General features: G+C 45.2%; 1 protein-coding gene across 3 annotated transcripts in view; it reads left to right on the top strand.

Annotated features, from left to right (window-relative positions):
• Hydin (HYDIN axonemal central pair apparatus protein) overlaps window positions 1-27,137 on the top strand; it is a 358,418-nt gene that overhangs the window by 186,795 nt on the left and 144,486 nt on the right. For all 3 annotated transcript variants that reach the window (XM_042277692.2, XM_015992939.3, XM_076571514.1), the window contains exons 22-23: window positions 370-513; window positions 7,269-7,582. In XM_042277692.2, coding sequence (XP_042133626.1) covers window positions 370-513; window positions 7,269-7,582 — 458 coding nt within the window. The remainder of the gene's footprint in view (window positions 1-369; window positions 514-7,268; window positions 7,583-27,137) is intronic.

A 27,137-nucleotide genomic window follows, 5' to 3' on the forward strand; every position in this document is an offset into this window, starting at 1 on the left:
TATGTGCAGTGTATGCAGTGTGGCAGTGTGTGAAGTGTGGCAGTGTGTAGTATGTACAGTGTGTGCAGTGTGGCAGTGACAGTTTGCTCTAGTAGTTTGTTTTGTTTTGTTTTGTTTTAAACTAAGCACTCAGGGCCTCTCTGAGAAATCTACTCTCTGTTTTCTGGGTTATGTAAGTTCATGTTTCAGAATCCTAACACACTTCATTCCACCTCATTTCTGTAAACCTCTACCAGGGGAAATAAATGTCTCTGTGAAGGGAGGGGTACTAAGGTTTTTGTTCAGAACTAATGAGACTTGTAACTCAGGGCTCACTGGACTTACTGTGGCTTGCCTTTGTCTCTTCTTTTTCCATTTCCTCTTGTGCAGAAGCCCAATACCATCCTGGAACCTGATTACCAGTCCTTGACTATAAAGAACATCACCACCCTGCCTGTGAACATGCTGCTTACAACAACTGGACCCTTCTTCATGTGTGAGAATGATAAATCCCTGCTGCCTGCAACTCCTAAGGTAACTTAGCAGGGAACGTGTGTGTGTGTGTGTGTGTGTGTGTGTGTGTGTGTGTGTGTGTGTGTGTGTGTGAAAAGGAAGAGAACTGCCTAATTTCAGTCCAGAAAAAAATACAAAATGACCCAGGAAACCAATAGGAAAACCAATACAGAAAACTGCAAATAAGCACTAACTTAATTCAGCTCTCAGTCCGTGGGAAGACTCATGCATGGCTTAAGACCTTCCAGCCCAGCAGGATAACCTACTCGCTCCTGCCCTTCATAATGAAGTGAATCTACACAAGGCAATGACTTCCTACTAATGACATCTAACCAAAGACCCTACCTCAAGGAACTGGTCAAGTCTAGTCTCCCGGTGAATAGGCCCATCTCTGAGTACTGAGAAACCTGATCAAAGCAGAGAGAAAAGGCTGCAAGGCTGCCCCAGCTGCCAGTGTGAGGCCGGAAGCAGCATTCTCTAAACAGCCCCTTGCGGGGTCTGTCTGATCTTCACTGGGCATGAGAGTTACAGTAGAATTGAGGGCCATGGGTAGGTGACAGTGCAGAGCCGTAGAAGAGGAGGCCTGGAGGGAAAATCAGGCTCATGCTCCATCTGAAAAGCTGAGCCTTCCCTTCTAGAGAGACATCAGTGAGGGCAGAGAATAATTGCCAGATCTCATGAGAGGGCCTGTGGCTTAAGGAGATTTGCTGTGAGCCACATTCAGCAAGATGGCACCTTTGAAGTGGGTGGGGACAGAATGCTTGAGAAGAGGGTGTACCAGACAGTACCCATCTGGTCTCTTTCGACCACAAGAGAGGGAAGACCAGCTAAGATTTCTCAACATAGGAAAATAAAGAAGAGACAAGTCCCAAGTGGGACTTAGTCAAGGAAGGCCAACAGGCCAGGCCTGTAGCTCTCGACAGCCTCAGAGAAAGTGCAGCTGATGTGACCTGGCTCTGAAGAAACCTCAAGGATGAGGCCTGAGTCCTCCAGGAGACGGCAGGTGACATCACAGAGCACAGGAGACAAATAGATGGGAGGCTGTGGAGATGCAGACGTGAGTACCAGTCGTCCTCGAAAGTCTTGGTCCACCGTCGTTCTTCCTGCACTTGTAATGGGATAAAAGCAGAAACCCCCTCCCTGCCCCAAAAGATGAAGAGCCCATCACACTAAAAAGTGGGTAGAGGATAGATGGAACTAAAGAATGAGATGTGAAGCTAACTTAGGTAGACAGAATGACGCTTTTGTAGTGGGTTGGAGGAGGGAGATGCTGTTTAAATCTGCACCCCAGAAAGTGTTGCAATAGAGTTGTGAAGAATGAAGCTGTTGTGCCCAGTGGGCTTTAGAGTGTCTCTGAGATGAGAGACAATACATATGGGAGAATGCTGAAGATGGAGGGGCTGTATGAACCAGACTCCACCGCGAAAATATGGACAAAACAAAAACAGTACTCTTCTCTAGAAACATGGGTCAAAATATTGGGGGAAAGTCTCATGCTTCAGGTGGTATCCGTGCTGTTGTCCCGGATTGGCCCCTCGCCTTCTTCCTCATTTTGGTACCCAGCTGTAAGCATTGCCTATTCATCCCCTCTTGGCCCAAGAAAACTGTACCATGTACCAACTCCATGACAAGAATTAAGAAATGGAAGGCTGAAGAGGTAGTTCCATGGTTAAGATCACTGACTACTCTTGCAGAGGACCTATATCCAGTTCCCAGCATTAATATGGTGGCTCATAACCTATATAAGTCCAGTTCCAGGGGACCTGATATCATCATCTGGCCTTTGTGGGTTCCCATACACATGTGGTACTCAGAAACTCGGCAGACACACACACATGCATACACACACAAACACACAAATAAATGAATAACTATTTTTAAAAAGATTTTAAAATGATGGCCTGTTAGTGGTGGGGAGAGCAGAATGGGTCAAGAGCTCCTGTTCCTAGTAGCACATTTTCAGTTTTTATATTACTTATTCATATAGCCTTAATAAAAAATTCAAATTTATTAAAAATAGAGAACTTCCATGAATCAACAAGAAAAAGAACTACAGCCCAACAGAAAGTCAGAAGAAGAGAGTTGAGTTCACAGAAGGAAACCAAAATGACTCTCGAACACACAAAAGCAGGTTCTGCTTTGCTCATATTGAAGTGAACAGAGGCATACAGAGCCATACAATAAACCTGTCAGGTTAGCAAAGAGCAAAAGGTGGAAAGCACTTAGCTTAGGCAGGGACACACTCTCCCCGTGTGGTGATGTTGGGCAGTGTGCAGTGGAAGGCAATATGCCAATCTCAAGATGCCCTTTGATGTAGTAATTCCATGCTTAGGGATTTCTACAGACCCAAGATACAAGATGGCACACATGCAAGGGACCAGAGTATTCATCTGACCACTGCTTTTGAGGGCAAACATTTAGGGGTCAATAACCTTGAGGGGTTGATTGAGTAAATGATAGCAGGATTATAAAATGATATAAAATGAAGCTTCTTTTTTTTAGAGGAGGCAGGGACTAGAGAATAGCTCAGCAGTTAAGAGCACCTGCTATACTTCCAGAGGGCTGAGGTTCACTTCCCAACACTCACATCAGGTAGCTTAGAACTGCCTGTAGCTCCAGTTCTGAGAGATGCAGCACCTAACGTTACCTTTTCTCATATACACATATCCCCACATAGATGCACACAGACACATAATTAAAAATAAAATATTTTCAAAAGGCAGATATTGGATGGTCTAATATCAAGAAAAGTGAAATGCAGATGAGTAAGAATGATGTGCCATCAGACATAAAAAGTAAACACGCACAAATGTGATTCTATGTCTGTAGAATGTCTACAAAGATAGACAAGACACTTGTAAAGCTAGTTACCTCGTGTGAGGGGAACTGGGGTAGACATGTGAAGATGAGTAGAAGGCTGAGCTGATTTTCACTGATCTATCCAATATAAGTGAAATCACTTTTAGAATAAGGTCCCTACTTGTCCTGAAACAAAATGGTATAGGCTATTCATTCAACAATGAGACATCTTAGTAAAGTCACAAGACTCCTTGATAACCCAGAAGCTATAACATCTAAGCAGAAAAAGAAGAAAGCTGTTAAAAGCTTTTTTTATACTGACCTCAAACTTCTCCACAATAACTTAAAGTTACCAAGAAAGTTACTAGAGTTTTAATAGAAATTGTGATGCAAGGATTTTAGAGCCAGCCATGATATCCTTTGAGAAAAAAAAAGATAAAAGAAAGATTCTCTCTGGACACAAGGAATGATTAGCCATTCACCCCCCCCCCCCTTGTTTAAAAGAATTGACAGTAGGCGAGATTCATCCAAAGAATCAAAGGAGGCAGGCACTTGGGGACCAAAAACCACTGTAATGCTGACCCAGAATGCTCATGTTTGGGCAGTCATGTTGGTGAGAATTTATGGGTGTAGCTTCTGAAATTACTAGGAGACACAATCTCATGGCAAACTCCATGATTCTCTGGCTTTTGAAATCTTTCCTCCACCACTTTCCCTTTACAATGTTCCCTAAGCCTTGGGCGCAGGAGTATTGCAGATGTGTATCCATTGGGGCTGGGCTCCACAACTCTGCATATCGATTGGTTGTGGTTTTCTGTACTGGTCTACATCTATTGCATAGAGAAGTTTCCTTGATGAGGGCCAACCCTTTTCATAGCCAGATAGCAATAAAAAACTGCTTAGCATTTAGCCGTCATTCTCTTTTTTGAAAAGAGGTCATCGTAATACTTATATATACCACACATTATATCCTGAAACACCTCACCTATATTAATTCATTCTATCCTCTTCAAAACAGGGAGAGTGGGAGGTACTGTCATCACCCCCATATTACAGACATGGAAACTAAGCTTCTACACGTTTTCCAGGATCCTACAGCTGGGAACTGGGAGAACCCAGCTCCAAATACAAGCACACTGACTCGGGAGTCTTCCAACTTGTGATTAAAATCCCTTATAGGGGAAAAAAATGTCTTCTGGTTTAAGATTTGTTTTTCTTCTTTTTAATCATATGTATGTGTGTGCGGGTATGCGCATGGGTGCTGGTGGCGAGTCCCAGAGAGGGCGGCGTCAGATGCCCTGAGCTGGAATTACAGGCAGTTGTGAGCACTCAGTATGGGTGCCTGAAACTGAGTCCTCTGCAAGAGCAGTGCATGCTCTTAACCACAGCCATCTCTCCAGACCTCTGTCTTCAGGTTTTTTAAAGTTCACCATATATTGTAAATAAAATAATATAACGAAATCCTGTTTTATAAAGTCCAACCCTTCACCCATCATGCCTATAACTAACATCTACCAAAAATATTAACTCCAAGCAATAGCGTGGTGAAGGATCTCTAAAGTTTTTAGATTTTTGTAGATTGCCTAATTTCTACAAAATCTTGCCTCTCAAAACAATTTTAAGTACCAGGCAGTGGTGGCACACACCTTCGATCCCAGCATTCCCGAGGGAGAGGCAGGTGGATCTCTGTGAGTTTGAGGCCAGCCCAGTGTACAATTAGAGTTCCAGGACAGCCAGGGCTGTTACACAGAGAAACCTTGTCTTGAAAAAACAAAATAAAACAAAAAAGTTAAGTCAATCTTCAAAGATAGATATTCGGAGATACATGGAAATGTCTCTGTCTAAATTGTACCAGGGTTCATGCGTGCCAGAGGCAATAGGTATCCAGTAGGCCTTTGAGATGGGATTAGACAGATCGGAGTACTTGTGCTCTCTCCCTCCCCCTCCTCTCTCTGTCTCTCTGTCTCTCTCTCTCTCTTACACACACACACACACACACACACACACACACACACACACACACACACACACACACACCAGCTGACCGGCTCTATCAACTGAAGTGCACAGTTAAATAGGTCCTAGGCAAATGGACCGTGTAAGCCCTGTGGAGCAGTGAAAGCCACTGTAAATCCTTACCCCTGACTCATGCCCCTGCCATTGCAAACCATGAGGTAGCTTTACTACAGGCAGACAGACAGAACACCACGGGACCCATGGAGACTGGAAATCAGAAAAAAGTGAAGAAAACGTAACAGACAAACCCTACTTGGTGTCCTTTCATGTTGAACAGAAAACACTGGGGAGTAGATAACACAGTCCTTAATGTTTAGTGTTGTAGGCAACAATGGAAGACTTTCAAATTAAATCTGATCCTTTCTGGCCCACTCTGTACAAAGCCCATTCCTCCATGCTTCAGACAGCTTGAAATTTATCTTAAGGAAAGAACTTTCCCATTTGTCCAGCAAGAATATTTTCCAAACTAGTTTATTTTTATTTGAGATTTAATAAGGGGTTGAGAAGATGGCCCGGTGGTTAAGAGCACTTGCCAATCTTTCAGAGGGCCTGGGTTTGGTTCCCAGTACCCGAATGGCTCACAACCACTTGTACCTCTACTTCCAGTGGTTCTAACTCGACTTCTGGATTCTCTGGGTACCTGCACACATGTGGTGCACACACAGACAAGCGGGCACACAAACACATAAATAAAATAAGTTTAAATTTTTAAGACTATATAATGATGAGTACTCACTGCAGGTTTGACTTTGTGCAGTTTGTCAATTCTTACAACCCTAAAGTTCTTAGCAGAATCTTTTCCTTCAAATATCACACACACACACACACACACACACACACACACACACACACACACACACACATTTATAGCTATCTTGGTCTGTGCGCTGATGGACCAACGGTATATCTGGGCTGAACACTTTATGAGGTTTATTTGGCCCCCAGTTGTGCAGGTCAAAAGCATGGTGTCAAGGGAGGGCCTTGTGCACTTCAAGTGATGAGAGCAGAAAAGGAAGAGGGTATGTGGGGAAGAACATCATGGGGGTCAGCGGTGCTTTGGAACAACCCACTCGCATTTCAACCAGCCAGGTCTCCTCGGAAAAGAACTCACTCCTAGACTCTGTCCCCACTGACAATCCAATTTCAGCATGAGTTTGAGAGACAAAATATTTTTTTTACCATTTTTATTTATTTATTTATTTATTATTTTTAAATTACACTCATGATATTCATTAATTACACTCATGATATTAATCACATTTGTGGTATTCATAGATTACATTCTCAGTATTCATTCAATTATATATATGTATATATATATATATATATATATATATATATATATATATATATATATTTAAATTTTAAATGCCGAATGTCATTTCTTGAAGTGGGGAGGAGGTCTTAAATACAGGCTTACAGCATAATGGGAGGACCCTAGAGAGCAGAAGTTCGCTACTGATGTTTTACAATCTTGCATCTAAGCTGTTAACGCCCATTATTCAGGATACACAGACAAGGAACTTCCCTTAAGCATTCAGGAGGGTGGAACCTGGCAGGGAATTAGCATAGGGAGGATATCAAGGTCAAGGTCCACAAGCAAGGCAACAGTTACCCAAAACGGGGGCCAGGGCCCTGCAGGTCCCCCTTTTATTAAAAAATGAGCTTCTGACTTGGGTTGCATGGGACATCAGCAGGTCACCTTACCCGTCATGGAGACGCCTGCCCAGGCCACACAGGTGCTCTGTCTTAGGTTGGTGAGTGCCCCCCAGGCATTACCCGGAGAGACAAAATAATTTTTAAACCCAACCAATAGCTGCTAATTATTCATAGGCATGTGTTTATAGAAATATGCATGAATGTATGTGTGTGTGTATAAAATTGTGGATGTACAGGATTTTGACTGTCCTGCGTACTTTCAAAGTATAGGAGTTGGTAACTTCGTGTTATCTTGTTCATAGCCTATAAAACTGGAAGTCAATGAGGAGAAAAGCCTGCTGGTCAAGTTTGACCCCTCCTACAGAAATGACCTGAACAACTGGGTGGCAGAGGAGATGCTGTCCATTAAGTATATAGAGCACCCTCAGGTGGACAACCTGAGCTTGCGTGGAGAAGTGCATTACCCCAACCTCAGCTTCGAGATGATGGAGGTGGATTTCGGCTGCATCCTGAATGATACCGAGGTCATTCGCTACATCAACATCACCAACTGCAGCCCCTTGGTTGTCAAATTCCATTGGTTCTTCCTGGTGGACGAAGATGAAAATCAGATAAGGTACGCCCCTCCCAGGAAGCCCACAGGCCCCAGCTGCTCACACAGTCTCTGTATAGCTTTCCTCTGGGTTAACTGCATTCTTTGCGCTGGCCTTTCGTGAGTACCTTCAGTCTGATAAGTCATTGCTGACGGAAATAGTGGAACCTAAAGTTAGGGCTCAACTCAAATTTCCGAACAGGAAAGCAAACATGTTTTAGAAAACCCTGTCACCGCCAAAGTTAAGAAGGAATATTCAAAAGTTTACTTTTGCGGGGCGGTGGTGATGCATGCCTTTAATCCCAGCTTTCAGGAGGCAGAGTCAGACAGATCTCTTTGAGTTCGAGGCCAGCCTGGTCTACAGAGTGAGATCCAGGAAAGGAGCAAAGCTACACAGAGAAACCCTGTCTCGAAAAACCGAAAAAAAAAAAAAAGTTTACTTTCTGTTGAAATCTAGTGGCTAGTGAGTGCACTGGAAGTCTGTCAGTAAAAAGTCGTTGCAGAGTTTTTAACTGATTTCTTCACATGCTAAGAACATGTCACGTGAGATCTACCCTCTTAACAAATGTCAAGTGCACAGTGACACCAGGTGTGATGCTCTATAGCCGACTTCAGAACTTGACCATTTCTTACCTAACGAAAGCCTTATGCCTGTTGGTACCCATCCTCCTCTTCCCCAAACTTAGGCAATCACCATTCCATTCTTTGATTTATGAATCTGATTATTTTAGACGAATCATAGAATGGCTATTTTAAAAGAAACAACAACACTGTTGATAAGGTCTGGAGAAACTGGAACTCTGGACACCAGGAAGAGATGATGATGTCATCCCTGTGGGAAACAGTATAGAGGCTCCTAAAGGAAGTTACAAGTTGACTCAGGGTTGTGGCTGAGTGATAAGCATCATGTCCTCATGTTTTACACATGCTGCAGAATTTCCATCTGTAAAAGCTCAGTGATATTCCTTTCTGTTGTATGTAAACGCTCCATCCTATTTACACATTGTGTTGGCGTTTGGGTTGTTTGAAAGGCTTATCTCTGGGGATAATGCTGCAAGGAACAGACCTCAGATCCTGATTTTAATCCTGTTGGATAAACACCCAAGCCTGAGACCGCTGGATCAGATGGTGGTTTTATTTACATATTTTTAATGCTGGGGGTGGGACCCAGAGTTCCAGGTGTGCTAGACAAGGGCTTTAGCACGGAGCTGCTTCCCCGGGTCTCTTTTCATTTGAGAAGCCTCTGTACTCAGTTCCATGGCAACTGCACCATGTGCCTCCTGGCAACAGTGTGCTCTGCTCACCACACTAACACTTCTCTAACAGCTGTGAGGGGATCGCCCACCCGGGCTGTGATTTGCATTTCTGTGATGATGGCTGATGCTGAAGGGTTGGCTGTAACTGCTCCCGATGTGTACGTCTTTGGAGAGATGTCTGTTCAAACCCTTAACCCAGTTTTAAATGGGCCCATTAGTTTGGGGCTTTGGGGATTTGGTTTGGCTATTGAATAGTAGGAGTTGCTCACTGGTTTTGGAAATTAGCCCTTCTCAGTAGTATAGCTGGTGAGCTTCACTCACTCCATGGATGGCCTCTTCGCTCTGTTGATCTTTCCCTTTGCTGTGCAAAGCCTTTGGAGTTTGATGCTGCCCCACTTATTTTTGTTTCTGTTTCATTGGCTACAGAGTTTCGTGTGTATGTGTGTGTGTGTGTGTGTGTGTGTGTGTGTGTGTGCATGTCCATGTGTCTGCAGCTCCATGTGTGTGTACAGGTGTGCATGCACATGTATGCACATATATGCACATGCATGTGGAAGCCAGAGGACTACCTTGGATCTTGTTCCTCAGGCACCATCCACCATGGTTTTTAAAATTAATTTGTAAGTTTTAAAGTTAGCTTATAAGGAAAGGGAGAAATAATTATAATGTCAATAAAGTATTGGCAATGAATAAACATGGGAAAATATGTGCTTACATGACATTTTATATTCAAAAGAACTAGCTTCCAGTAGGTTTCCGTATGGCATTTTGATACATACTTCATTTTGGTCGGTTCCTCCTCCTCACCGTCCCCCATCTCCCGGCCTTCCTTTCCTACTGTGCCCTCTTTACTTTGCACTATTTGTATTCACCATCTCCCTCCCTTAAAACCTCTTTTATTCCATCCTCACTCGTCCCTCACTAGGCTCTCGGCTGCTGGGACATCTCTCCGGTCCTGTCAGAGTAGTGTTAGTTTGTATTTCCCTAGTGGAGAAAAGTTGTGGACACTATTTCAAACACCGATTGGCTGTTTGTATTTCTTCTTTTGAACATTGTCCTCTTCAGGTCATTGTCCCGTTTATTGTTTGGCAACTCCGCTTCTCTGGTGTTTAACTTTTTCAGTTCTTTATATATTCTAGATAGATACTAATCCTTGTCTGAGGCATGGCTGGCACAGAGTGTCTCCAGTTCTGTCCACTTCATCTGTGAAGGTTTGGTTGGCTGTTGTGTTGTGGGGGGAGAGAGACGGGGGCGGGGGGGGGGTGTGCAGGGCGAGCGGGGGGGAGGCAGACATGTTGCTATACAGAAGCTTTTTTATTCCATTGGTGTCAGTCTCTTTGTCAATGCTTGGAGTGGTTTCCTGTGCTATTCGGCTTCAGTTCCAAGATCTGTTGCCTAGAACTGTGTCCTGATGTGTTCTCCTTCTAGAGTTTCTATGCTTCAGGTTTTAAATTAACATCTGATCCAGCTTGAATTGATTTTTTGTTTGTTTGTTTGTTTGTTTGTTTGTTTTTTGAGACAGGGTTTCTCTGTGTAGCTTTGAGCCTTTCCTGGAACTCACTCTGTAGCCCAGGCTGGCCTTGAACTCACAGAGGTCTGCCTGCCTCTGCCTCCTGAGTGCTGGGATTAAAGGCGTGCACCACCACCGCCCGGCTCTTGAATTGATTTTTGTACAGGATGAATGAGAGCTATGAGCCTAATTTCATTGTTCTGCAGGTGTCTTTTTTTTTTTTTTTTTTTTTTTTTTTTTTTTTTTTTTTTTTTTTGGAGGCAGAGTCTCGCACTGGAGCTAGTCTGACTGGCCAGTGAGCCTCTTATCCTTCTGTATGCTAAGATAACAAGCACATGCTACCATATCAGGCTTTCTATATGGGTTCTGGTGATCAAACTCAGGTCTTCACACTTGTGTGGCAAACACTTTACTGACCAAGCTTTGCCCCGCTGCCCCTAGAGTTTTGTTTTCATTTTATTTACTTTAGGGTGGGGTGCATGCCATGGCATGCACGTGGAGATCAGGGTACACTTACAGGGATTGGAGCTCTCCTTCTGTGTGAGCCCCAGGATCAAATTCAGGTCATCGGGCTCAGCAGCAGGTGCCTTAACCTGATGAACCATCTCATTGGCCTTTAGAGTTTTCCCAATAAGTATTCCAAACCCAAAGTGTGGACTCTACGTTGAGTGTGTGCCCCTATTGAGCTTTATATTGCTTGTTCTGAATATTTGGATGGGTTTCTGTTCTGGTCCATATGTGTTATATGTCTAGACATGCACAGAGTTAGAAAATAGTGGGAGATGGTGAGGACCTCATTTTTTTCTTAGGCTATGGCCAGGACTGATGGAGTAATGTATACTTCCTTCCTGCATGTTTTGACAGCTCAGGGTTCAGCTCTGGAGGGTGTGCAGCCACTCCAAATGAGGAGACCTCTTATTATGTCCTTAGTGGCTCGTCAGGGCTTCCAGTACATAATCCTCATTTCATATATGACAACGGCCCTTTTCTTGCCTGTGCACGTTACCATGGTAACGAAGGCTTGCTCTGGATGTCTTCCGTAGACATCTAGCAATGGCCCAGTGTCTCATTGAAGCTGGCAGCCAGTCCTGGGCCTGAGCCTTGGAGCCTGCTCATTAAATGCCATGGGGCTGTTTGGGTTTGGAATAAAATTCTGTAGATGAACATTTAAAATAATTATGGAAAAATCAGCCAACCTGACCTAATACACTTTGAATACCAGATTTTGTGAAATTATTCTGATGTAACACAGCTAAATGAGCTTATTCCATCTGGGAGCAAGGGCACGCTTTATTTATTTTTTACTTTTTGAGAGGCCATTTCCATAATTAAAATAATGACATTTTAAAAATGTACTTGGCCAGTGCTGAATATGATACATTCAATTTTTCATTGGTTCAAGCATATATTTAACCATTTTCTTTCTCTCTTCGGTATCTTCTTGTCTCTTGATATTGGTTATTTGTTTATAATTCATTTGTTCATTCAAAGAGTCATTTGGGCGAGAGTTGATAAATAACTCAACTGTCACATCAAGGGCTTGAACATGGGGCTAGTGGGGGAAGCTGATGTGGAAACCATGGAGGACACACTGCAGTGACATGTTCTGAGGAAGGAGGTAACCATGCCCTGAGATGTCACATTCACATGTCCCAGAGCAGAAGCAGGAGAGCACTCTGAGTCACTGGACTTGCAAGTCACAGAAACCTGCACCTTGAACAGAACTCAAAAGGCAGAGCCAGGATCAGTCTAGCCCTAGCCTGGCTTGAGGCAAATTCATATAATGCCATCATCACAGATGAGTCCTCTGTCCCTTCACTCTGCTGGTCGTCACCTGTTGACCTCATTCGTAGCTCAGTGTTTTCCCAGTCTCTGAGTGGCTACCAGCATTCCAGACTCTGAATGCCTCGGGAAGAGTCATTCTGATCAGGCTAATTGAGCCACATTTCCTGTTCCCTCCCCAAACCAGGAGGGTGATATGCTTGTCACTGTCGTGGCCACACACCTCACAGCAAGGGTAGTGACTTGTAGACCACGGAGGCTGAGGAAGCTGAGAACAGGGTGGATCTTTAAACAAAACTGGCCTGGTGAGAGAATGGATTTGGGGAGGAGTCAGAAAGTGGGGCAGCAGCATGGTGAGAGCTTGGCTTTCCCTGGGGAGAAGAAGCAACGGAGGATGCATCTGCAGAGGTGAACTGGCGGTTGTGTGTAACAGCCCGGTGCTCCATGGGGAATTCAAACAGTGGTTGGTCATTCTTTTCTTTTTTCTTTTTTCTTTTTTTTTTTTTTTTTTTTTTTTTTGGTTTTTCGAGACAGGGTTTCTCTGTGTAGCTTTGCGCCTTTCCTGGAACTCACTTGGTAGCCCAGGCTGGCCTCGAACTCACAGAGATCCGCCTGGCTCTGCCTCCCGAGTGCTGGGATTAAAGGCGTGCGCCACCACCGCCCGGCTTCTTTTTTCTTTTTTCATGTTTTATGTTTGTTTGTTTATTTTTTGAGACAGAGTTTCTCTGTGTAGCTTTGGAGCCTGTCCTGGATCTCACCTTGTAGACCAGGCTGGCCTTGAACTCACAGAGATCCACCTGGCTCTGCCTCCCCCAAGTGCTGGGATTAAAGGAGTGCGCCACTGGTCATTCTTTTCTTCACTTACAGATTCTATATGCCCCTGCTGTTCTTCCTATCCCTCCACCCTTCATTCTCAGCTCTGCCAATAATCACTACACTGGAGTAGGATCCCCGCCCCCCTCAGTGATTGGTCCCCCAATACCTTCAGTCCCCTTCTCCTGCTGGCTCTGGTCCCCTTTGCTACAGTTCTAAGTTCAGCGCACTCTTGATGTCTTCCTTTGGCTGCCTCCCAAGTGGCTCATGTCCAACATGCTACATGGTAGTTCTGGTCCACCCCGACCCTCCCTCTCCTCCAGGGCTCCCTGTCCCAGTGCGTGGCATCGCTATTCCCCAGGAAGAATTCTTCTTCGTCCAAACCCCACCCACTACATCAAACCCACCTGTGCTTCCTTCTAAAAACCCCTTGTTCGTTCCCACTGCTCTATTTTATTCCCCATCACCTGTGACGTGGGTGGCTGTGACAGCCCTTACTGGGCCCTCGGCTTCCACACGTGCACCACAGTCTCATCTCTGTTCAGGGTCCTGGTGATGAGACTCTGTCCCCCCGGCTTAAGTCTGTAGTGACTCAAGTCACTTGTGCCCTTCAGAACCAAGTATACGATACTTGGGATGATATTCAGAGGGCCTTAGCCTGAGCTTACCCCTCTACTTGGGATGATATTCAGAGAGCCTTAGCCTGAGCTTACCCCTATACTTGGGATGATATTCAGTGAGCCTTAGCCTGAGCTTACCCCTATACTTGGGATGATATTCAGAGAGCCTTAGTCTGAGCTTACCCCTATACTTGGGATGATATTCAGAGAGCCTTAGCCTGAGCTTACCCCTATACTTGGGATGATATTCAGAGAGCCTTAGTCTGAGCTTACCCCTATACTTGGGATGATATTCAGAGAGCCTTAGCCTGAGCTTACCCCTATACTTGGGATGATATTCAGAGAGCCTTAGTCTGAGCTTACCCCTATACTTGGGATGATATTCAGAGAGCCTTAGCCTGAGCTTACCCCTATACTTGGGATGATATTCAGAGAGCCTTAGCCTGAGCTTACTCCTATACTTGGGATGATATTCAGAGAGCCTTAGCCTGAGCTTACCCCTATACTTGGGATGATATTCAGAGAGCCTTAGCCTGAGCTTACCCCTGAGCTCCTTCTAGCTGGCTTTCCTCCCTGCATACACCACAGTGACATCTTCTGTTTATTTAATGTACCAGCTTCTGTCCCGTCCAGAGCTGCTTCTGTCCCATCCAGAGCTGCTCCTGTCCAGCTCCCCTCTCCCTGCTGAAGGCCCTTCCCTATTCTCCCCTAGCTTCCTCCTGGTCCATCCTCAAGACTTAGCTTCTGTGCTCTTCCTCAGGAAAGCCACCTCTGAAACTCCTGCCCAAGTCAGAGTCCATGCCACAGGCATTGGTACCTCCACCTTCTCAGTGTACGTCACACCTGTACTTATAGCTCGGCATTCATCCTCCCAGAATGCCTCAATCCCCATGAAGCTGGCAAGTACATCCTCTCTGTCATCTCTGGAGCCCCGAAGCCTGGTTCTCTCCTTAGCTAATCAACACTCCCTCCTGGCTTACTGCAGAGAGAGGAAGGTGGTTTTTCATAACTTGTTTAAGGATCTTTTCTGTCAGCTTCCTGGCACCCGCCAAATAGAAAAGCTCAAGGCATAAATGTCACATATAACAGAACCAAAAATGCCACCTGCCCTCTAGAAAGTCTCTGTGTGCACCATCAGAAGAAAAAACAACAACAAAAAAAAACCCCACTGGTTAAAGGTCACTTTATCAGACATATCAACACTAACCTTTCCTTGCCAATTAGAATTCTTCTGAGCTCTGTGGCTAGTGAGAGGAGCGAAAATACAAGTGTGGGCTTCTTTTCCTTGTGTAGACAGGTATGAAGATGCCTAGTCACCTGCAGGGTATATAGATTGTGTGTGTGTGTGTGTGTATGGGTGTGTGTGTGCATGTGTGTGCATGTGCACCGTGCATGCCTCATGTAAGAACAAAGAAAAAAGGGTTTGGTGCTAGAGTTCAGTGAGTAAAAGCAGGTGCCAAGTAAGACTGATGTTCTCTAGATCCCACAGAGCTAGGAGAGAACCAAGTCCTGAAAGTTAGCCTCTGCCCTCCACAATGTGCACACACACACACACATCATCATCATCATCATCATCATCATAGTGATGCTTCTAAAACAAATGAATAAACAAAATGGACAAGTATGCTAAATAAATACTCAGAATCAGGAAATACTAGTCACTGCCTTAGCCACATGCTGGTCCATGTGAGTCAGTGCCCATGACAGTATTCTAGATTGTCTGTGAAGAATGATAGTCCATCACACATGTACGTGTAGTAAGGATACTGACAAGGGCCTGGGGTCTGCTACCATCGCTGTCACTGCAGAGATGAGTCTTCCATTGGGTGTGTCTCTTCAGCCTCTCTGAACAGCTTGACAAGAACAAGATGCTTCAAAGGACATATAAGTAAGGATCAAGGAAATGCCTGTCCTTTACTTGACCTTTGCTTTTGAGAGACCAGACAGGAGATACAGACGCCAGGGAGTCATAACCTGAGGTACAACTCTACCTGGTCTCTCAGCCACAAAGCTGAGCCAGCACTAAGACTCAGAGCACGGGGCCTGAGTAGTCTCCACAGACCACTCGGGCTTTTCATTTCCAAATTAGATTATGAATAAATCAAATATGAGAGCCTAAGGGAACCAAGTGTCACAGCCGCAGAACACATTGTTTTCACATTGAGTTGTCAGGCGTGAGCACCAGTCATTCAAGGTAATTGGGAAAGGAGATAGACAGTCTGCAGTGAGGGGAGAGGAGAGAGGAATCCTAATTCTCTGGATGTTTCCTTCTGTCTTTATCATCCCTCGATTTCTTTTGCTTAAAAACAGAACTGTTCCACGATGTACTAGATTCATGGTAGCTGGGGTCCAGGGCTATAGAACCAGATGAAGCTCTGTCCTTCTAACCCATGTAACCCTATGTCCTGAATTCTTAGCCTGTATAATGGGGGATAATTTTGAATCCTAATGGAAGTTTCATGATTTTTCCTTTCCAATTAGAATTCTTCTGAGCTCTGTGGCTAGTGAGAGGAACAAAAACACAAGTGTGGGCTTCTTTTCCTTGTGTAGACAGGTATGAAGATGCCTAGTCACCTGCACGGTATATAGGTTGTGTGTGTGTGCGCATGTGTGTATGCATGGTTTTGTAGGCAATTCTTACTCACTTAAAGCATATCTGTTGTTTGGGAATACATTTCCTTCTAAGTTAGCCCTCACATCTCATATAAGAACAAAGGAAAAAGGGTCTGGTGTGAGAGTTCAGTTAGAGAGAAAACTAATATTTTCCATGAAACATGTCCTTAAGACATACTGAGCCCTCCCACCTTAGTGGCTGTTTTTTGGGCTCTCTAGGCTCCCTTCCACTCTTCTATGGACCTGTAGCAAGTGCAGCCTCCCCCACAGAACCATAAAGTATTGGAGGCAAAGAATCCTCAGACACCAAGATGATGGACCCAGAAATCCGTATCTCCTGGAAAAGTATAGAAAATCCTCTTCTTATACCAGGCTGCATTCATCGAGGGCAAAGCAGGAGTTGTTAATTGTCCCATCACTGTGACACAATGCTGGCAAAGCAGTGTGAAGAAGAAAGGGTTGTTCTAACTCACAGTTTGAGGGGGTACGGTCCAGCATGACAAGGCATGTGAAGCTGCTGGTCACACTGCATATTCAGTCAAGAATCAGAGAGACGAGTGCTAGTGCTGTGTGCTTTTTCATTCTGTCTGGAACCCTAGCCCAAAGGACTGTGCCACCCACACATCGGTCTTCGCTGCTCAGTTAAACTCCTCTGGAACTGTCCTTACAAACTTACCCGGAGATGTGTGTCCTAGATGATCCTGAAGCCAGTGACGGTGACAATGAAGGTTCACCATCACAACAAGATTAAACACCATACCCCTTCTCCACATGATGCCCAGACCCATCACTTTAAAATATAATATCCCATCCCTGGCCACCAAAATCTCTTATTCATCTCATAATGCAAAGTACATTTAGTCAGACTCTGATAGTCCCCAGTTTTAATTTTAACACTCCCAACACTGTTCTGAAGTTCAAAGTCCAACATCTCTTCTGAGATTCAAGACAAACTCTTGTCAGTCCATGCCATAAAATTTAAAAATAGGTTTCATGTGTCCAGTATACAATAGCCTTTAATCAACATTCCCATTCACAAGGGAAGTAAATGAGAGGAGACCAAGGAAAGATTGGCCCCACATCAGACTGAAACATGGCCAAGCAAATGACAACCCCTCCGGCTCCATGTCTAACATCTGGGGCTCATGGTGATGCCATCTGAGCTCCAGTGGACTTGGGCAATCCCTCCAGTTCCGCTGCCTGCAGTGTAAGTAGACTCTTTCTTGGGCCAGCTCTACTCTATGTCTTCAGTGTCCTTGGCAGATACCCCATAATGCTGCCTTCTCTGCCATCCTGGGGTCCACACTGCAACTTGGCCTTCACCTTAACAGGTTCAAACATGGCCCCTCAGGGCCTCCTTTCAGAGAGTTCAATGATGTCACACGTTCCTAGCCTCAGTTGGTTTTTGTGGTTCTTTTTTTTTTTCTTTTTCTTTTCTTTTTTGGATCATTGGTTCAAGCCTCCTGTAACCCTGTAACTCCTGGATTTTGCATGCCTAAAAAAAATCAGCACAAGAAGTTGAAGCTACCAAGTACTACTGCCAGCTTGAGCTATCATCTGGCCTCCTCCTACCACATCTGTAGTAACTTGGTGACTGAAATTCGTGGGTGGTAGATTTAGAGTAGGGGAACCCCCCAATAGCAGTCACAGCTCAGTCACTCTCCTTTAGGATGAATCTGCATTTTCACAAGGTGGAGCTTTCAGTGGGTGGGAATTTTGCTCTCATGGGGCACCTTTCTTATTCTCTAGTGCAGAGTGCAAGGATTCTCTTTAATGGCATTAATTTCTTTAAAACTTACAACTGCTTTCACAACACCCATAGTGCCTGCAACTTTGAACTTCCTCATGCCCCATTCCTCACCAAATTTTACACAATTTTTAATCAATCTGCTCTCTGTCACTGTTGATCTGACTAAAATTGATAAGTAGTAACCATGTCACAGCCTGGATGCTATGCAGTGTTGGGATTTTCTCCACCGGACAACTTAGTCCGGTTTTTAGTTCAGCTTCACTCACAATTTAAAAATACAGGTAGGTCATATACAGTGTGTGGCTTCCTTGGCCTCCCCATTATCCTTCTATGTAGTTAAACGAGCCAGATCCATGATTAGAAACAGTTCCTTGCTCTGTCTGAGGGCCCAATTATAGCTTTATTAAATCCCTCAGGGGTAATGCCTAGGCTTCAGCTGCCCCAAAGCAATTCAATATGCTAGTTAAGAGCCAACTCAGAGTCAGGCTTGTACTTGACTCCCCCACCCCCTGCATCAGCAGATGTTTTACTTGAGATGGAGTGGTGAGATGCTGAGCACTGGACCCAGGCCTTGTGCATGGTAAAGACATGATGGACCACTGAGCTACACCTCCAGTCCTACTTGGCCCATATGATCTTAGGCAGTGGCTGATTGTCTCTAAGTCTCAACTTTCATAAGTGAAATGAGAATAATAAAGGTCCTTCCATCCAGGGATTAGATGAAAACTGAGTCCATAGGTGCCCAGAGTGCTTTCAGAATAGTATCATCCCCCATCACACATTCAGCAAAAGCCAACCGTTAGCAGCCACGTCTTCATAGAGGACAAGAAGGGCACCTTTGCCAAGTTGCTACCAAGCCACATTTGAGAAGTGGTGTCCCAGAGGCAGCATTGAGATATTTTCCCCTGAAATCAATTTGAGGCCATTCTGAACACAAAGAGGCCCCTGAGGTTGGAGGGCTCCGGGGACCCCTTGCTGACTTAAGCTGTGGTCCCTTCCATCAATACCCTCTTTCCTTTTCCAGTGTGGCACTTCTCAGAGCCCTTTAAGCTTCTGCAAGCATGCCTACTCTTTTTTACCTTCCAGAGAATAGTCTGGATTGGACACAATAAACAGCCGGCCCCTGGGCTCTAAGAAGGTACCTCTGAGGAGGGAGGGACAAATGGTCCCAAAGGGCAAACAGAATAGTGGCCAGCTTGTCTTGGGCAACATTTGAGGCTGGTATTTATGCCGTCCCAGCCCCTTCTCCTGGCTCATTCCTTGCTGGCTTGTTTCTAAAGCAGGATGATAGATTTTGAAATCCAAAGATGAGTCCAATGGGACTGGGGGCTGCAGTCTCCTCCTAATACATTATTTTCCTGTTGCTGCCTTAGCAAACTGCAAAGTGGGTAGCTATGGGAGGATAAGGCTTCTGAACAGGGAAGAGGAGGGTGGATGCCAGGCAGAAGAGAACAAAGATGTCCTCCACAATGACTGACAGGACCCACTGTGTTTCCCTTACTGGTCCTATGCCACATGGACATCTAGTTCTAAAATTAGATGCCACCTGCTTGGAAGGGTACTTAAGGGGCAAGACCACTTCACCAGTGTTCCGGAGAGATGACAAGCCAGAAGTCCCTTCTGACACTGGGAAAGCAAGCTGCTGTGAGACACCCCCTCCCCCCAGCACAGCCCTGTCACCATGGAGCCCTGGGAACTGCTAAGGCACCATCACATTTTCTGGTTCTGCAGTTTTGATCTTTCCTATGAAATACAGCATGCCTGCTTCTGAGGTCATAGGGTAAGACCACCAATCCAGTGGGAATGAATTCACATCTCTATTATGAGAAAAAGCTGTTTTAAACAGCTTTCCAGAGCCCAGAGAAAATGTCTTGAGTCAGAAATATTTCCTGTAGACAGCTGCATGAAGTCAGACCCTCAATATGGTGATATTAGCAGTGAGAGGAAGGTTCCAGAAGGTTTCTGACCAAAAGCAATAAATAGAACTGAGTACTTCTCATGTACTAGACAACATGTGCAACATGTCATCCAACAACCCCGGGGAGTCAAAATAAATGTCACCCCCCAACACTGAGACCACCATGATAGATGCAACTGACCACAAAGCCCTGGACTTAACCATTGTATCCTACCGACACATCCCAGTTCCTTGTTCTGCATATTTAACTGCAGTATTCCACTCTTGGTTTAAATATGCCTTCTGCAGAGACTCTGCCCAGACATTGGACCACGTGCTGTGGGAATACAAAGATAGACTCCTCCCGGTCTATGCATAGACAAGCATGGAAGACACACATATAACTCTGTTAAAGATGATATGATACAGTCCCCTCTTCCTGTCAGGCTTGTTTCTATGAAGCTCATTTAGGAAATATTGCTGTGGTTTTTAACAATAAAACCCAAGTAATACAGACAAGTCACCAAAATAAGAACATTGGGATGGGAGGGGGTTAGGAGGGAGGTGAAAGGTAGGGAGGAAGAGAGAGAGACTAGGTAGGAAGTAGTCTTTGCCTGTGTAGACAGGGATCATGAAAACCCCTGTCTACAGCTGTTCCAGTCTGAAATCACTTGGTTCTCCACTCTGCACATTGCAAATATCGCCCAGTGTAGAAACCCAGTGAGGATGCTCAGAGTCTCTGGGGTGGGGTCAGTGTTTGGTCATTTGGCTCCAGATAGAAGAGATGATGTCCACTGCACTGGAGACTCTGGGTGGGGCTCTATTGGAGGCTCTGTCCTACAGGGTACATTTAGTGACATCACACCCCCAAGTGACTACTGTCCTGGTTCAGATAAAGACCAAGGATTTGCCTGGCTGACTGCAGACAAAAGTCCCTAGGAACCCTGGGTGTCCCAGGACCTGGGAATAAGCAACAGGGGGAGGGGGCATTTTTCTGCTTCCCTGTTACCAGTGCAGAATGTTGGGGTGCTGGACACATGACACCAAGCAGCACATGTGTCCTTTTCATAGAACTTTTTTTTAAAAAAGCCCACCCCATAATAGTACTCAGAAATGTCAGTGCTTGATGTGATAGTCATGGTGGTCATCTTAGAGTTTCTCCAGTCCCCTCTTGCATGTTCTCAACCTGTTCACCATCAAAAAAAGAACTCTGAAAGAGTATGTGTGTGTGCTAACAAAATATAGAAGAAACCTGTGCCCGTCCACTGCTTCCCTAGCCTCGGGGAGCAAGGGTCCCACTCACAGCTGGCCATTGCTTCTGGCACTTCATGTGGGTAACCCCTATGCTAACCAGACAACCAGGCCCTCACTCTTAAGCATTTGGGTTGAATTTGTAAACACTGGGTGAGAAAAAAAAAAACCATATTGTCCTATTTAAAAATCAAATTGATGCGAGCAGAAAGTCAAAAGCAAGAGGAAGCAAATCAAAATAGGCCTGGTGTTCACTTCCAGGAGAGCAAGGAGGACAGATGAGCATGTAAGACCCTGAAGCTGGCTCCCATGTTCCAGGTGATAGACCACCCAAGACCCTGGCAATTTCAGAAAATGCTCTGTAGCCAGCCCCAGGGGTATTGTAGAGACGGATTGGAAAGGGCACAGCCGAGTTTGGCGCCTGGAGTTTCTGCCGAAGGGAGGAGGTGAAAATGCCAGTGAGTGAGAAGGGGGCCGTCCAAGAATACTGATGGAGAGAAAGGTCTGTGCCTGGAGAAGATGGTGACGGCACCACAGTCTGCAGAGGGGGAGCGTGGAGAATCGGGATGATGTGCTTGCTTACACTAACATTCTGTGAGTCTCCTTGGAGGATCAAGATTAGAATGTAGAGGACTCAGCCTCAGAGGCTGAGAAATAGACTCAGTAACGGAACCAGAGGAAAGCAGCCACAGATGCCAAGAAGGGGGCTTGCAGGAGACAGAAGGCAAACAGGGAACACTTCCATTTCCTCTAGCATGTTGGGGCAAAATAGCTGTTTGGTTGTTGCTTTGCTTTGTTTTAAGGCGTGTATGAGCTGACGAGGTTTCTCACAGAAACACTTCCTAGAACCCGAGTGTTGGCATTAACATTGTGGCTGCTGTAGTAAGATTCCACAGACAGTGGCCTCAACAGCAGAACTCTGGTCTCTGGTCTCTCCCAGTTTTGGAGGCAGAAGCTGGAGATCAAGGTGTGGCTGAGGCTGGTTCCTTTTGAGGACCTGAGAGAAGGACCTGCTTCCTGCCTCTCTCGGCTTGCAGACTCCCAGCTTCCCGGTGTCTTCGTGACACCTTCCCTCCACAGGCACCGAAGCAATTTCCTCTCCCTGGAAATATTCAAGCCATGTTGGGATAAGGCCTAGCCAATGGCTATGTTTTGATTTAGTTACCTCTAACAAGGTGTTGTCTCTGAATACTGTTATTTCCTGAGTTTTCATGAATTATGGGTTTAACATAAGAATTCAGGGAGACCCATCTGACCTATGACAGTATTTACTTTAAAACATTAAGCAAGGAAGAAACAATTGAAAAATAAGACTGTTTCGACCTAAGCCCATCATGAAGAAAAAGAACGATGTTTAGCTAGAAACGTCTGTGAGGCAAACTGGGGAGGGTGTGAACCACGCTGGGAAGTTTGATTTAGTTTCCAAATGTCACAAGCTAAAGGAGAATTTTAATGAAGAGAGTAGCGTGAGCCGCCATAAACTGGTCAGCAGAAATGGACTTTACCAACAGAACTGCCCTGGGCATTCCTAGCAACCCTCAGCAAAACACTGCTGTCCTAAGGAGGAGGGAAAATGAGCCCAGGTATAGTGTCTGAAAAAAAATAAGGACTTTTAATTTAAGAAAATGGCATTCCATGGCCAGCAAGATGGCTCAGCGGGTAAAGGCACTGGCCATCAGGCATAACAACCCAAGTTCGATCCCTGGAACCCACAGGTGGAAGAAGAAAATCAAAACCCCAAAGTTGTCTTCTGACCTCCACACTCACATGCCATGGCTGGTAGGTGAGCGCAGACAGACAGACAGACAGACAGACAGACACACACACACACACACACACACACACACACACACACTTTTTTTAATGTTTTTTAAAAGTTACTAAAGACACAGGTGACTGTGAGACACACTTTTTCACTGACTTTGAAGACTCAACGTAGTAAAGAGGTCATTTTTGCCAAAATGACCTGTACCCACAATGCAGTTTCAGTCAGAATGCTGACAAGTTGATCTTAAAATTTACATGAAATTGCTAAAGTTTGAAATTAGCCAGGGCCCTTCAAATGTGAAAATATAGTAGTAATAGGTATCTTTTGTGTAGAGACAACAGAATAAAGGCATGGAGTAGAGAGCCCAGGAACAGAATGGTAAATTTATAAAGTCATGACAAAGATGGAATTATTGAACCGAGAGCAGAGGGCTGCTATTCAGAAAGCGTCCTCGGAATGATCTGTTATCTACAAAGGAACGATCCAAACTACATTCCTAAAGTTACACTATAAAGAAAACAATTTCGTAGGGGCTAAAAATTTAAATGTGAAGGTCAAAATATTTTTTAAATTTGAAGAAGGTGTAAGAGATGAAAAAGTAAGAAATTGAATAGTGCTTTCTAAATAATGGGGAATTTCTGAAGATACAAAACCACAATGAGGCTATTCAAAAATTTGGCATTAGATTTGAGAGCTATTTTATTTATCAAAGAGACACAGGAGGCTTGCGAAGACAAGTCACAAGCTGAGAGAAATTTTTGGCATGATATTATCTTCACATGATTAGTATATATACTAAAGAATAGCCTTAGAGGAAAACACAGAATTGAATTTAGAAATGAAAGAACATGGTGAGCAGTAAGTTCACAGAGGCTGAAATATTAGAGCCCAACAAAGAATGAAAAGGTGTTCCAGCTCATTAGTGATCTTGGCCTATGGAAACTGGAGCAACGTGAAGAGGCTGTTACACACCCACCACATTGGATAAACTAAGATAGGCCCTGACCACATACTGTTGGGAGGTAGAGGGTGGCTTCCTCCGTGGCTGGAGGAAGTTTAAATTGATGGTCGTTTTGGAGATGATTTTGTCTGGTGGAAGTTTCAGCTGAGGCAGTCACAATGCAGAGCAGCTGCTCAAGCTGATGGAAGCATTCCCAAGGCCTGTACCTGGACTGACTTCCTTCTGGCCTGCCACACCCTCGTCTTGCGCTGGGTCCCATTCAGGAGCCCATACACGCCAGCTTCCCTTTGATCCTCAATTTGAGTATTGGGGGTAGGGTATGTAAACATGTTTGTGTGGGTGTGTACATGAATATGTGTGTGTGTACATATGGGTCAAAGTTCAGTGTCAGATGTTGTCCTCAATCACTCTCCACCTAATTTTTGGAGAAAGAGTCTCTCACCGAGCCTATCAATTTAGTGAGGCTGGCTGGCCAGTGAGCATCAGGGACCTGCCTGTCTACGCTTCCCTCATGCTGGGATTACAGACTTGGGCCAGCCCACCTGGCTTTTTGCGTAGGTGCTGGGCATCTGACCCCATGTCTTCATGCTTGCAAGGCAAGAGCGTTGCCACCTGAACATCTCCCTAGCCTCTCATTAGCTCATCTCTTTCCCTCCCAGAGCATGGGAAATATGCAGAATGTTTTCTGATATCCAGAAAACAGCACCTGCCGCTCTGCAGAACCAGCCTTCCTATCTGTTCGTCTCTCTGAACAATCTCCTCTGGCTCCTCATAGCCTTACACTCCCCGTCTGTCCTTTGCTCTCAGCATGACAGCACCGTGTCTTAGCCCTTCTCTTCTTCCTCTTTGGCTGGTCACCGGTTCTGTCACAGGCGATGGAAGAAAATGGAATAACTATCCTATCAACTCCCCAACCCAACCTTAGGTGCTTTGAGTCATGAAACCGAAACCACCTCTCTACAAGGTCAGTGATGACTGTGTTAGCCAGGTGAAGCCCTGTCGTGTGTGTGTGTGTGTGTGTGTGTGTGTGTGTGTGTGTGTGTGTGTGTGTGTGTCCCAAGGCAGCTCCCCAATCTCTTCTTAGTGTGAGATCACATGCTGTATGCAAACGCTATATGCTGCATCATTCCTGTTACAAATAGGTAGTAAAACTGAGGTCCACTGCAAAAGAAAACAATAGGTCAGCCCCTCTTTGGTGTCCTCAGAGCCCCCAGGAGGCTCCAGGACTTCCTTTAGCCCACCTACCAAGAATGTCCTCTCCTGCTGTGAAGAGTCTGACCAGCGGGCCAGATTAACCTCAGCACTTGAGAGAACCATCAGCCGGCTCTCAAATCTGAGCTTCCAGAAACAAACATTTGAGCAACCCAAGGTTTCAAGCAAAGGGAGGGGAGGTCTTTGGCCCATTCTATATAGAACTTAAAAGTAGTCCGCAGGTTGAGTCTCTGCCGTCCAGTTCTATTTGTAATTCAGTATACTCTGGTTTCCTGACGTGCCAGCTGCCTCCCCACAGATGAACGAGTTAGGGTATTTTTCATTTCAGTTTTGAGTGCTATAAAACTTTTTTTGTCCTGCTTTCATGGTGTCATAAAGACCCCTGGTCACTTTGTTACAGGTTCACTCCTTTTAAAGCATTTTCTGAGTGTCTTTAGTATCAGCAGCGGACGTCAGCCTCACAGAGATTCAATGAGAGCTAAGCTGGCTTTTAAAGAAGCCAGTGGAGAGTATCAGTGCAGATCTGATCCCTGACCAGATCAGGTTTGCCTGGCTCCCTTAGTGATAGGATTCATAAGGAGCTCATATGTCTATGTATCCATATTAATTAAAAGTCCCCCAAAGTAAGCTACCTTTATGGGAGCCCAGACACTCAAAGAAACTGACTTGAAGCTTTCCTGTTTTGAACATATTTTTCAAGTGTTTTGAAGCTTAGCATGAGATTTCACAGTCTACCTGCTCGGTGCAGCCCTTCCGAGAGTATGTAGCAGTGGGGACACCTTCTGGAGTTTCGTAGAAGTGGCTGTGTCTCACAGAAATCCCTTGAAGAGAGCTTCAAGGTAGATTCTGTTAACTGTCTTCTCCAACTCCTCTCATACCTAAACTCCGGAGATATCTCCCCAAGGGCAAGGTCAGTGATGTCTTCTTTCCCTTAGATTACCAGGGAAGGTTCCAGACAACGAATTACAAGTTCCTTGTGTGGGGGATTGTGATGTCTTCCAACATGGAAGGCCTGTTTTGTGACTTGCCACCAAGAGGGTGGCCTGGCATGAAGCAATCCAGGAACACTCATGCCTGTGGCTCGGGAGGGCTGCCAGTGAAGCTGTTAAGAGTGTGAACTTTGGGTCAGTCCAGCACAGCTCAGTAAATCGCTTGCTTCCATTTTGTCATTTGAAAAGTGATGGGACGTGTGGCATGGAGATCAAATTGGGCAGTGCTTATTCAGTGCTTAGTGGTACCTGGCAGGATGCTGGTGAACAAGGTTGGCTGTGGGTACCTAACACAGGCTCCCATTTCCCATGTACTTCTCCACCGTCTTTCTTCCCACCACCGTGGGGTCATGGCTTCTCAGCCTTGAACGCACACTGGGACATGGCAGAGGTTCCTAATGGACTAAGGCTGAGTTAACCCAATTTCTGCAGTTGTATCTTGAGTGTCAGTTTGTTAAGATCCCCCTGGTGGCCCCAAAGGGCAGTCACTTTGTGAGAACCCCTCCTGAGTACTTCAAAGACTATGGTGTCCAGCCCTAAGACCTAAGGGATTTGAGTTTCAGCTTCTCAGCTCTCACTACCTTCCCCTTGGCACACATGGCCAGTCAGAAGCATTGGAAACATGACGACATCCAAGGGATGAGGCAGGCTGCTTCCCATAATGGTTGTGTCTGTGGTTGGCTTCCCCCTCTTCGTGTGGCAGAGCAAGAATGAATGCCAGCAGGGAAGGTTCCAGCAGCCACATCTGTTTCTGTCATTTGATTTTCCATGTAGGAAGAACTTCGATGTAAAAACCACAAATATAGCCAGTGGTGGTGGCACAAGCCTTTAATCCCAGCACTCGGGAGGCAGAGTCAGACGGATCTCTGTGAGTTTGAGGCCAGCCTGGGCTACAGAGCGAGTTCCAGGACAGGCTCCAAAGCTACACAAAGTAACCCTGTCTCTAAAAACCATTAAAAAAAAAACACCCCACAAATATAGGCAGTAAATGCTGGAGTGTGCCAGGGACTTTGAGTTTAGGAAGCGGGAAAGTATGCCATCTAGTAGTATAGTTCAAAGCAATGGTTTTCATCTACTCCCTTTAGAAGCAGGAAGGATCAGTAGATTATGTTAGAGAGATTCAGAGGGAGGGAAGGAGGGGGAGGAAAATAAAAGAA

Source organism: Peromyscus maniculatus, chromosome 5, assembly GCF_049852395.1.
Source record: "Peromyscus maniculatus bairdii isolate BWxNUB_F1_BW_parent chromosome 5, HU_Pman_BW_mat_3.1, whole genome shotgun sequence".
Taxonomy (NCBI): Eukaryota; Metazoa; Chordata; class Mammalia; order Rodentia; family Cricetidae; genus Peromyscus; species Peromyscus maniculatus.